General features: G+C 37.3%; 1 protein-coding gene across 3 annotated transcripts in view; it reads right to left on the bottom strand.

The window, feature by feature from the left end:
* Spen (spen family transcriptional repressor) overlaps nucleotides 1-13,810 on the bottom strand; it is an 81,162-nt gene that overhangs the window by 43,380 nt on the left and 23,972 nt on the right. For 2 of the 3 annotated variants that reach the window (XM_071617386.1, XM_071617387.1), the window contains 2 exons: nucleotides 12,855-13,331; nucleotides 2,178-2,213 (listed from right to left, as the gene is read on the bottom strand). In XM_071617386.1, coding sequence (XP_071473487.1) covers nucleotides 2,178-2,213; nucleotides 12,855-13,331 — 513 coding nt within the window. The remainder of the gene's footprint in view (nucleotides 1-2,177; nucleotides 2,214-12,854; nucleotides 13,332-13,810) is intronic. The other variant, XM_027951957.2, reaches the window with a different exon arrangement.

The following is a 13,810-nucleotide window of genomic DNA, read 5'->3' as shown; positions in this document are numbered from 1 at the left end:
GGACTCTGGAAGTGGTTCAGTTAATATTTTAGGCATAAGGGCTGGGGCTGGGGCTCAGCATTAGAGCACTCACCTAGCACGTGCAAGGCCCTGGGTTTGACCCTCAGCACCACATAAAAATAAATAAAATAAAGGTGTTGTGTCCAACTACAACTACAACTAAAAAATAAAATAAATATTAAAAAATATATATTTTAGGCATAAGAGAGCTAGGGCTGGGACTCAGTGGTAGAGTGCTCACCTAGCAAGTATGAGGCACTGGGTTTGATCCACATAAAAATAAAGGCATTCTCTTCATCTACAACTATAAAAACAATTTTTAAATATATATTTTAGGCAGAAGAGTCCATGAAACATTTCATTAATCTAAAATTTCCAAGAGAATAGAAAGCTTTCAGGAATTTAAAAGAGGAAAGAATGGACATTAAAGACAAATAATAGGCCCTATTTGTCTTTAAGCAAAATGAAAAGCACTGATAGATAACTTTGTGATATTATAGCTTGGCTGAGTTTGCTTCTAAAGCAGTGTTACTCAACAGAAAATATAATCCACAAGTTATAATATTACAAATAACAATTTTTTAAAAAGTAAAACACAGATAAAATTAATTTCAATATATTTTAATAATATATTCAAAGTATTACTTGAACTTGTAGTTAACATAAAAATTAATAAACTCTTTTTAACCAGGTTTTCAAAATTATATGCAGTTCTACTGAGATAAAATTTCATAGCAGACAATCACCCATTTAAAAGTAGACAATTAGGGGCTGGGGTTATAGCCCAGCGGTACAATTCTTGCCTCGAACTATGAGGCACTAGGTTCGATCCTCAGCACCACATAAAAATAAATAAACAAAGTAAAGATATTAAAAAAAAAAAAGTGGACAATTAGCTAGGGATGTAGCACAGTGGTAGAGCACCTGCCCAGCATATATTAAGTCCTAGGTTTAATCCCCAGTACTATCACCCCCCTCAAAAAAAAAAAAAAAAAAAAAGACAATTAGGATGGCATATGCCTATTATCCCAGCTACTCAGGAAGCTCAGGTGGGAAGATGGCAAGTTCAAGGACAATTTAGCAAGACCCTAAGCAACTTAGTGAGACGCTAACTAAAACTAAAACCAGCTAGGGTACATGTAGCTCAGGGGTAAAGCATCCTTGGGTTCAATTCCCAGAACCACAAAAATAATAACTGTTATACCATAAACACTATTAAGAAAAACTGACTTCACAGTGTCATCTTGATTAACTTGCATGTTTCTCATTAAAATTCCAGAAAACTCCAGGGGCCAGGGGTGTGGCTCAGTGGTAAAGCACTTGTGTAGCATGTGTGAGGCACTGGGTTCGATCCCCCGCACCATATAAAAATAAAATCAAATACAATTAATAATAGTAATAATGAATTCCAGACAACCTCAACAAGTAAGCAAAATTACTTTTAAAAGTATAAATTTCTATTTTAAAAATGTATAGGCAGGGGTTGGGATTATGACTCAGTGGTAGAATGCTCCCCTAGCATGTGTGAGGTCCTGGGTTCGATCCTCAGCACCACATAAAAATAAGTGAAATAAAGGTATTGTGCCCAACTACAACTAAATAAATAAATATTTTTTTAAAAGCAGGCAAGTAAAATAAAAGCATTCTGTCCACCTACAACTACAAAATTAATAAATAAAAAAATAAAAATGGATAGGTGGGCTGGGGGTGATTGAGGCCCTAGCCATGAGACAACACCACACAGAAAAGTAGAGAGTAAAATTATTAGAGTAAAAAAGCAGATCTTAGTTATAGGATATTTACATTCCAAACTTTTAAAAACTATCTTTTGATGACTAAAAATAAAAATTACCCCTTGTTTGGTACAAGATGAATTAATAATAACAACTGACACACAGAAATATTTTTTGATTTTACAGCATTAAGAGAAAGTCAAATGATTATTAATGAAGCCAAATTCTAATAATGTCCATACTGACCCTGTTTTACCATTTATTTGTAAGAAACCGTTTTACCAGCCTCCTTTTGCATATATTTCTAGTCTTTGCTTTTCCACATTAAAGAAAAGTTTTTACAGTGAGTATGAGATTCTTAGGAAAAAAACTTACTCTACTTTGCACAGACATTTTAAAAGATACTTCAAGGGCTGGGGTGTAGCCCAATGGCAGAGGGCTTACCTAGCATGTGTGAGGCTCTGAGTTGAATCCCCAGCACTGCAAAATAAAATAATAAAATACATTTCACATACATTTTGTCTACTTGGAAAGAGGAAGTTTATTTACTGTACCAAAAGCAGATTTAAGAAAAACTTCTACAGAAATGACTTTATATAATTTCTAGCAGCAGTATACTCAAGTAGCATGTCATTTATGAATAATAAATAAATTACCAAAGGTTGCTCTTCCCATTTTCTCACAAGAAAAAAAAATTTACTTACACACACACACACACACACACACACACTTGAGTATTCTCTGTAGATTGCCTTTAAGACACAGATCAGGCTGAACATAGGATCTGTCTGCAGCTGAAACAGATGCCTTTGAGTTTGAATTTTTGTCACATACTAAAATGTAAGTCAGCCCAAAATAATCAAAACACTTTATTTTCTTTTTTAATAGGAACTTTCTGAAGAAAAAAGTGGTGTGTAAAAACATTTGATATTTAAGACAATAAAGTTTTTAATCATAAGAAAAAAGACACAGATCATCAAAGGGGGAGGTAATTCTTAACTTTAGGAAATACTGATATTTATTTTTGAAATGAGAATGCCCATTTTCCCTTTATTTAATGCCTGACTGGGGCAAGGTGAAATTGTACCATGGATTCTGAAAATACCAAAGAGCCTCCAAGTGAACACAACCCAAGAGGGGTAAAGGATTATAAGGCCATATCTGCATTGAGTAAAATAACAGTTTCAATCTTGTTCCTAAAGGCTAAAACAAACCAAAGATATGGACATGTATACTTTCTGTATATCAGACCCTGGCATTCAGTAGGACCAAAATAAATACACACCTTTACTTAGGATTTTATATCTGTAATAGATCAGTAACTTCATGGTGTGCTCTGATCAGAAATTAGGCCATGCTTCATCACTTTGGGCCATTATTTCTCAAAAAGGCAACAAAGTAGTCACGTTATTAAATACTGGCAACTCGGGCAGGCGTGCTCTCACACGCCTAATCATTCCAGAAACTCAACTCAGGAGACAAGAGGATCACAAGTTTGAGGCCAACCTCAGTAATTTGGTGAAACCCCAAACTCAGTGAGACCCTATTCCAAAATAAAAAATAAAAAGAGCTGGGAATGTAGCTCAGTGGTCAAGTGTCCCCATGTTCAATCCCCAGTGGTGGAGGGGGTGGTGGTGATACTTGAGCTCACCTTCCTCACCCCACCCCACCGCTGCCCACCCCCACAGCACTGGGGATTGAACCCAGGAACATTCCACCACTGAGCGACATCTCCAGCCCTTTTATGTTAGCACATATTGCAGCCCAGGCTGGCCTCGAACTTGGGATCCTCACGTGTCACTCAGCCTGGAGTTGCTGGGTTAAAAGACATGTGCCAGGGCCCGACTGGCTCACTGATTTCCATTTTAAAATTGTTTAGAAGTTAAATCTGCTTAACTACTTTATGCTCATTTTGAAGCAATGGTAGAAAATTTCACATCAAAATTAAATTAAAACCCACAGGATACAAATTCATAGCTCTATATCAAAACCTATTAATTTTTTCCACCTAACAATGCAAAATAAAACACAACACAACCCCCAAGTGAAAGAACAAAAAGGGAGAAACTAACCTCACTAAAAACAAAGTTTTAAAAGCAAAAATCACGGTAATTAATTCTTTGGTAATTAGCGCCTAGCCGGCGTTGTGATGTAGATAACAGTGGCGGGACAGAAGCAGAAGCTCAAGCTTAGCTTCCTAGAAGCAGAAAAGAAAGGGTTACAACTGAACCTAAGGGTTAACAAGGGCAGGTCTTGAAACCCGGCTTCTATTCTGGGAGTTCACCCCTGCTGCTCGGCTCTCTGAAGCGGCCTCCCTTAGCCTGCGCCTGCCCAGTAGTGCTGCCCAAGCGTGCCCCGCCCTGGGCTCAGGGCTGGGCAGAAAGGCTGGCAGCGAGGAGCCTCAGAGATGGCAAGCAGCCAACTCAAACTGGATGATTCCAGTTTAGGCTGGTTCGAGTAACAAATAAGCAGTTCCTAGCTTTCCCTGGGATATTCTGAAAAGGACTGTTGCAGAGATCATACTACACTATTCGCGCACACACAGGCATGAGGCTGGCTTAATGGGACCCTCAAGACAGAAGACTACCTGTGCAACAACAGAGCAAACTACACAGCAGCCAAAAAAGGAATGTTTCAAAAACACGGATTGTTCAGTGACCTCTACAGTTTGTCTGCAACTAAAGCGGGCTGAGGGGTGTTAGTGTATTTGTCTCCAAACATTTACTGTACTTTTCTGCTAACATTTCTATCATGCTGCATAACAGTCCTAAAACTGCATTAAACAGGGAATGAGCAAATGCTTTTTCTTTTCAAAATAATAGGAATCAAGAAAGAGGCAAGACCTATTGTTTTCCGAGGAATACAGAGATGCTAACACATGTGTTGTTCTTTTTTCAAGCAACTACTCTTCTAAGTGGGGAAACAATTTAGATACTACTATTTCAAAGAAAATATTTTAATCAGTAAAACCATTAATTGGCTCTTACTGAGTTCCATCACAAGTAACAAATGCGAATGTCAAGTCAGAAACTTTGTTTAAGAGCTGGAAGGATCCTGAGCAATAAATTCATTTTATTTATAACACTGATTTTCCTTTCTTCTTTTTTCTGGGGATTGCATCCCCAGTCTTTTTTATTTTTACTTCTAGCCAATTCTCACCAAGTGTCTGAGGGTTTCATTAAATTGATGAGGCTATCCTCAAATTTGTGATCCTCCTGCCTCAGCCACTCAAGTTGGCTGGAATTTACATGTGTGCTAAGATGCCAGGCTATAACACTAATTTTCATCAAAACATTCTCCCTTTTGAATCCTTCGATAATTGCAATAATATTTTTTAAATGTTACAATTAATGTAAAAAAGAACAAGAGCCAGAAACAAATCGGCTATATGAAATGCAATATATAATAATTCACTCAGGCTTAAATAAGAGTGCAAATATTTACATTTATTTAGGTGCTGGGAATTGAATCTTTGAGACAGAGCCTCGCTAAGTTGCTAAAGGTGGCTTTGAACTTGCAATCCTCCTGCCTCAGCCTCCCAGGCCACTGGGATTGTAGGTGTACACCACCATGCTGGGCCTCTACATTTTAAATTAAAATAGAGTCACAAAACAAATTAGGAAAGATTCACTCTGGCCTGGAGATGTGGCTCAGTGGTAGAGCACTTAGCCTAACTTGCACAAGGCCCTGAGTTCAAGCCCCAGTACCATGGGGAAGGGAAAAAAAAAAAAAAAATATATATATATATATATATATATATATATATATATATATACACACACCCCTACACACACACACACACACACACACAAACATGTTCTACAAATAATACCACCAGCAATAAAAAAGTATTTTCATTTAAATTTCAATAAAAAGTAGTTTATTTTAAGAGGGGCACGTTCCTGTAATCTCAGTGACTCTGGAGACTGAGGTAAAAAGATGGCAAGTTTGAGGACAGCTGGGCAATTTAGCAAGGCCCTGTCTCAAAAAATAAAATGGGCTGGGGGTATAGTTCAGTGGTAGAGCACCCCTGAGTTTGATTCCCAGTGGAGGGGTAGGGGAAGTTCTAGTAAAAAGCTAATAGAAGAGAGGGGCATAAAACATTCCACCTTAATATAGCATAGGAACTAAGAAGTCTGACTGTAATAAACTGTGCCTATCCATCTCCCTCACGCACACCCCCCACGGCAGCCCCCCCCCCCAGGCTTGCTTTACTTATTTATTTGTTTATTTGTACTGGGGGGACTGAACTCACTTAACCATTAGGGTCTTGCTAAATTGCTAAGGCTGGCTTTGAATCGTGATCTTCCTGTCTCAGCCTCCCAAGCTGCTGGGATTACAGGTGTGACCACAGTGCCCAGCTTCTCTCCCCTTTTCTGTACCTAAGCTTCTTTTCCAGTTTGTGAATGTTCCAGTTTGTGACATTCAAAAGATAGGGACTAGAAGGGTAGAGTATTTGCCTAGCATATGTGAGGCCCTGTAGGTTCAATCCCCAGCACCATCAAAAAACAAACAAAAGAAAAAAAGACCATTCTAATGATATAACAATAATAAAAAAATTAAAATTTAGGAAAGTTGATCAACACTTTTTCTTGGAGATGGGGTGTTGCTATGTTGCCCAGGCTACTCTAGAACTCCTGGACTCAAGTAATCCTCCCACCTTTGCCTCTAGAATAGCTGGGACTATAAGTGCACACCACTGTGCTCACTTTGAATACATTTATTAAACATTTCATTATAATTTTTAAAAACTATTTAAGACAGCTTGCTCTAAAACTCTAATATCTTCAAAGAGGTATCTGAGCATGATTAAAGCCAAATGGTTTAATGAAAACCAAAACCAGACAATGTCACCCATTAGTTATTTGTATGCAGTTCTCTTTGCTTACTACTGTATTTAAGAATTCCCATCTTAAATGTTTATTTTGATTAGAACAAAGTCTATGTTGCTTTTTATTTTTTTAAAGAGAGAATTTTAATATTTATTTTTAGTTTTCAGCGGACACATTTTTTTGTTTGTATGTGGTGCGAGCGCGCTACCACTTGAGCCACATCCCCAGCCCCTATGTTGCTTTTTAAAAATATTTTTGTTGGACACAATACCTTTATTTATTTATTTGTTTGTTTGTTTGTTTTTATGTGGTGCTGAGGATTGAACCCAGTGCCTCGCTCATTCTAGGAATGCACTCTACTGCTAAGCCACAACCCCAGCCACAGAACAAAATCTGAAGTTGTTTGACATAGCTTCCCATCAGATGTTAACTCTTAATTACGCATGTAAAATTTCTGCTGTGGATTAGTCAAACTGGCTCTATTTTGGGGTTCCATACAACCTGCCACTGAGCAATCTTAAATCCATATACTTAATGCACAGAGCATAATTTATTAAAAGGAAGAGTATTAAAGGTAAACTCAAGTTAACTTTAGCCAACAAAAAGATTTAGGGAAGTAACCTGTTGAGGGGAGGACAAGAAATGGGGGTGAATTATACAATCTCAACTTTCTATTATCCTTGCATCCATTTCAACCATTCATGCAAGAAACCTTTATAAGACATAGAATCAAGAACTAACTGCAGGGGTTGGAGTTGTAGCTCAGTGGCAGAGTGCTTGCCTGGCATGTGTGAGGCCTTGAGTTCAATCCTCAGCACCGCATACATATATAAATAAAAGATCCATTAACAACAAAAATAAAATAAAATTTAAAAAAGAACTAACTGCAGCTACAAATGACCCTTTTTGGCAATCTGCTGAAAATGTGGCAACATGGGCCATGTTTTAGAATAATGTTTTAAAATGCATAGTGAGCAGGGGATGTAGATCATTAGTAGTAGAGTGACTGCCTAGCATTTATGATCTCTGGATTACTGAATCCTCAGCACCACAAATAAATGAGTGAGTGAATACTAAATACAGAAATAAAATAAACAGGAATTAAAAGGAAGAGTATTGAAAATGACATATATCTTTAACATTAAGTAACAAGGGCTGGGGCTGTAGCTCAGCAGTAGAGCGCTTGCCTTGCACATGCAAGGCACTGGGTTCAATCCTCAGCTCCACATAAAAATAAATAAAGGTATTGTGTTCATCTACAACTTTTTTAAAAAAAAATTAAGTAACAAGACCCAAAATTGGATTTAGTAAGTTTTAATTTCAAAGTAACAGTGAATATAAGCCCAAATTTAAAATATCAAATGTTTATATTGGTAACAAAGTAGCTCATACGATACTACTGTAGTTTGTTAATATCACAGTATTTTGGTTGCCTAGTTTCAAATGGAAGGCAATGCTTAATTCCAGCTATAGATTAAAGAAAAGATGTAATATTTTCCCTATACAAATTCAGAAACCACACCCTGCCCCAACCCCAGCCAACCTAATCATCTTTGTCTGTAGTCAGAACAAACAACTGGAAAACAAACCTCAGTAAAAATTACTTTAAGATATTAAGAAAATTATGAGCCTGGCTTGGTGGCACATGCCTGTAGTTCTAGTGACTCAGGAGGCTGAGACAGGTGGATCACAAGTTTGAAGCCAGCCTCAGCCACTTAGCAAGACACTCAGTAACTTAGTGAGAACCTGTCTCAAAAAAAATTTTTTTTTGTTTTAAGTGGTGGGGGTGGAGGGGTGGGGGTGTATCTCATTGGTAAAGTGTCCCTGGGTTAGATCCCCAGTACCAAAACAAACCAACAATAACAAAAGAGTTTATGAAGTGATTCAACCTCAACAAATATTTCAATTCCTTTAGGCTATATTAAAGAAAACTCTTATAACCTGTAAAGTACACTCAACTCCAATCAAGAAAATTTAAGCGGCTGGGGTTGTGGCTCAACAGTGGAGTGCTCACCTAGCATGCGCAAGGCGCTGGGTTCGATCCTCAGCACCACATAAATGTAAAATAAAGATACTGTGTCCACCTAAAACTTAAAAATAAATATTTTAAAAAAAGAAAGAAAATTTAAAATAAATGCTTTTGTGGAGTTTAATTCATTTAAAGTATTGTGTTGAAAGGAAAAGTGACTCATTGAATGTCCATAACAAAGAAAGGGACCTATAGCAGCACAGGGAAAGTTTATACCGTGAGGCCCCAATTCTCACCAGTTAAATGCTATTAATAGCTGTGTAGAAACAGTAGGTGTGTCATTTATAGGACTTCACAACTAGACTGCCACTAATCCCATGTTTACTCATTTAAAATGCACTGTTAGCAATCTGTTCACCAAAGCTGTAACAATTAAGAATGGAGGATGGTTAATTTCCCAGTCAGTTATGGAGACAGAAAACTGATAAACTAAGCTATATTTTGTCCACTATGCAAATGATATTTTTAAACATCTTAAAAGAACTTTTAGGGATGACATTTCCAAAAATGTAAAATTTTAAAGATTACAAAAAAGAGCTTATTTTTCCCAAGAGGAAATTAAACATTTTGAATTTACGTAACATTTCAAAATATTACACTTTGTACTCAGTATAATTAGAGAGAAAGAGGGCATCTGATGAAAGGGAGGCTGAACTCAGGGATAATGGATATGCTCTGAACAGCAGAGGACTTTTTCCTGTGTGCTTGCTTCAATTACAACTTAGTGACTAAATTTTTCATCTATCTACATCAATACTGCTGTGTCCTTCATGATAACTATGAATTGTATTTCAATTTTTGGACTGTTTTTGAACAAGTGCTCTAAAAAAGGCAATATGCTGTGTTCTATGATGTGCACAAGGGCCACCTGATCCTATTCCTACAAGACAGCACTGAAAGCCCACCATTCGGTCAACCACCAAAAAGTTTATTCTGTTTTTTTCAAATGAGCATAATCTGACTCTTCCTACAAAGTTTCTTCCACCTCTCCCAAATTAGGCACTCTCACAATCCAAGCTATTCTTCACTGAAGTACTAAAATAGTATCCTCGCCATAATCTTTCTGCTCCAAGTCACCATTTGCACAAACCTCAACAAGCTATTTCCCTTCTAAAATCCTTCAAGAGCTCATCTCTGCACACAGAATAAGAACCCGAAATATTACCATGGTTACACCACTCTAAATCATCTGGTCTCAAAAAACATTCTTCTACCTACTTTGCTGTTCCTTCTGCCTATAACAGTCCTTGTCTAGCCTAGGCTTCTCTTCTTGTTTAAGTACTAGGTATTTCATATTCCAACCAAACACTCTCTCTCAGATGTCCCCAGTAGTCCAAATAACTTTTTTTGTTCTCTTGCTGTTCTGTATATAGGTACAAATCATTAAACTCGTAAGTGAGATTCAGGTACTAAAAACTCTTCAATTGTAACATTGTGTGCGTACATACAGAACAAGAAATCCCACTATTATATATAATAGTGGGCCAATAAAAAGGAAGGGGGAGAAAAGAAAATATAGTTCTAGAAAATGGCTACATGTAAAAAGGAAACCAATAACCATAACTTTTCCAAACAGGGAAAAATAACATTTTAACAGAAGGAAAAATTTACACAGACTCAGGAAAAGGGGAACAGAGCAAGAATCTGCTAGTGGTTCTTCCCCAAGCCCACAGGAAAAAGCTGTTCTCAACTAGCAGATTTCAGTTTCTTCACCTCCTTGTCTGATACGGTCCAGCATGCCAATCAGAAGGAAAACACAATCAAAATTTGGACTTTTAGGTAAAATTCCTAGTTTTTAACTGGCAATAACTTCAATTTAAAACACTATACAAGGCAAATTAAACTTGCCAGCTGGTCAGGTGTGACCTTCTAAACATCCAAGGGTATTGCATCCTTTGCTGTAAGTAGATCGATCTAGCTACCAAAACTTGATATATAAATTTTAAAAATTCCTTTGCTAACCAACTTTCTTACTGTAATTTAGTCCCCATGTACATTTTCTAAGGGTACCATGCTCTTTTGGCAATTAACTGTAAATATTCAGAAACAAAGACCTGCTTTTCTTTCAGAACACGAGCAAGGACTGGCTCCATCAAATCCATCAGTCCACAACTGAGGGCCAGATCTAAATCAACTAATTCCCACCAAAGTATAGTGCCACCCTGAAGGCCTTGTGTCACTGATGGCCCTCTGACTTTAACACTGAAGCCAGAATTAGACAGGCAGTCAGTATAGATAGGTAAATCAAGTCAGGTAGATCAAGGAGGCCAATTTGAGTGGTCCCAGAGGTTGGAAACTGTCCTCTGAAGGACTGAAATGTCAATTCCTTCAGAGCCCTTCCTCCACCCTTATCAAGAACCTGCCATGGGGCTCCACCCTGTTGCTAAGGTAACCTGTCCCAGGAATTGCTCCCCCCTACAGGGAGTTATAAAGTTGTTAATAAATGTGTCCAGGGCTGCTCCATCCTGCCCTTCTCCGTTCAGCCCACCTGTTGGCCATGCCACCAAGCATTTCCTGGGCCTAGTCACTTACTCAGGAGGGAGAAAGATAAGGGGAAGAGAGCAGGAGAACAAAGGAAGCCTAAGATATGAAAAAGGCAAAACACCCTTATTTCTGGGGATACCAGAATACCAGCCATGGCTCCCTTCTCCCTCCTGGGAGGAATCTATGTTATCCCCTTTTTAAATAAACCCTGCTTTATATGCTTGCCTTGGTGTGCTTCTCTAATGTTAGGCTTCAACATGTGAGGGAGCAGGCCTTGTCACCGATAACTGGTGGTATCAACACCACCAACACAGCTCTTCCTTTCAGTGAGCTGTGATTCTGACACTCTTTTAATGAAAAAGATTGGAAAATGACTAAAATTTGAATATTTTAGACTATTATATGCAAAAGAAAAGTGAAACACAATGAAGTTTTATAATCAGTTTATAGGACAGAAATGAATTTCATCACTCATTTATCTAGAAAATATACCAAATAAAATGCAAGGTAAGGGTTTTCACCCATGTCATAAAGTTGCAAGCTGGGGCCAGAAGCTGGTTTGCCTGACTTCCTGAACTAAGTGCTTATGTAATTTTAACATGCAACACTTTCCCTGGAAGTCTGAATTACATCCATCTAGCAGGAGAGATTTAAAAATTATTTCCACTTATTATTTTGAATTAGAAAATTTATGAAGCCTAAAAAGAGCCATTCAATTACATGACCATTTCCTTTTTCTTTAATCAAATCTAAACAGGCAATACTAAAAGAAAAGTAATATGGGCTTTTAATCAGGTCAAAAAAGTTGTACCCTGTTAAATTTAAAATGTATACCACCTAAAGTTAAAACTAGGGCATCTGTGATTAACAGAATAAATAACATTAAAGGAAAACAGGGTAATGCCCAAAGACTAGCAGCATATGCAGTAGTAAGAATAACCAGCAATTCACTAAGGGTGAATTCACTAAGGTGCCAAGGTAAGCACTTTAGAAGCAGTTTCCATTTTATTCTTTGCAATAACTCTATAAAGTTAGGTTCTCATAAAAGATGAGGGGAAAAAAGCCCAGAGAACATAAATTGTCCAACAGTGTTACAAGTAATCTATACCATCTACCTAGATCTGATTTCAAAACCCATGAAGTTAGATAACATCTAAGCTAAGACTCCTTGTTTATTTTACATCTTTAGAATAAAACATCTTTGTAAAAAAAATTCCCAACTAATGAAATTAATTAACTCAGCTTTAGAGACCAATAAAGTGATAGTATGCAATTTAAAAAGGCTTCTTTATGAGTTTATAAATTAGCCTACCAGCTTGATGTCAAAATTAGTTAAAATGTTTTCATAAATTTAGTCATTGATAATGTGTCGACAATACTATTTCAATAACACATATTTAACCAACACATTTTACAAATCTTCAACCAAAACAACAAATAAATTGATGCTACACACCAAAGTGAATTAAAAACTTTAAAGAAATCCATTTTCAGTGTCAAAGATTTGCCTCACACAGCTTAAGTCACATTTCTCTTCCTTTTTTTGAAATTTAATATTAATACTGAGCATATAGAAAATGAAAGAGCATTTGGTAATCATAGCCTAGCTACTGGTTAACTCGATAGCCCATGTTAATCAAAGTTTCTTTATTCATTACATATATAACCCAAGATTACTTTTTTAGAAAAAAATTACTATGCCAAAAACCATCACCATTGATCATTGAGAATTTATTTAACGGTTCGTCTATTATAATAAAAGGCTTGTTAACCTACCTGTCACTGCTGGTACTACTGCTGCTGCTGATTGAATCACTACTGGAGGATCTGCTCCTAGAGCCGCTGCCGCTAGGGGACCTGGTGGGTCTAGACGCTTGGCTAGCCAGTCTCTGAGGAGACTGATTCCTAGACTGGGACGAATGTGGAGAGCGACTCCTGCTGTGCTGGTAATTCCGCTCTGGCCTTCTGCCTCGTACCTCCCGGGTAATATCATCCCTGTAGATATCCCTGTGTACCACACTGGGCAGTGTAAACTGCTCCCGAGCCCTAGGTTCGTATCGGGGGTCATGAGCATCAAAGCGGTTTGGACTTCGACTCCGAGAAGTATAATAGAGCCCATGTTGTAAAGTCCGCTCTCGAGGATCTCTATAGTAATCCTGATCATAATGTCTTGTCCGATCAAATGCTCCTGTCCCCCGTTCATGGTGTCCATAGGCACTATGTTCATAAGCACGCTCCCTGTTATCTGAAGCCCTGCATTTAGGAGGGGGGAAAAATATTTAATCAGAAAGGAGCAAACAAAACTAAATGCAAATCATGCAAACATTCATTTCAGAATTGTCTTTGTCTTTGCAACTGATCATTTTCTACACAGGATTAACCTACTTAGTAAGCAAACACTAACAAGCTTAACATTTTACTTGATCCCAAAACTTATTGTCACAGCTCAGCAATCCATTGTTTTAACTGTATATTGGGTTTTTCATGACTGGTGTTCTACAGGTGAGTTGCTCGTTTTATAAAGAATTTTCTAACTTTTATACTGAAATATTCATATATCATCTTCCTTTACAATTTTAAGTTTACTAGAACAAAGAAGAGACTGTCATTTCAATATGAAAAATTTTTACATTTCCATCTGATTAAAATATATTTTTCATTACTTGCAAATTTATTTTAGGTTATATTTCTACACTAAACAAATATGAAAGCCTTGCTGCAGTGTGTATTCT

This window comes from Marmota flaviventris, chromosome 10 (genome assembly GCF_047511675.1).
Source record: "Marmota flaviventris isolate mMarFla1 chromosome 10, mMarFla1.hap1, whole genome shotgun sequence".
NCBI lineage: Eukaryota > Metazoa > Chordata > Mammalia > Rodentia > Sciuridae > Marmota > Marmota flaviventris.
This window is presented reverse-complemented; position numbering and strand designations above follow the sequence as displayed.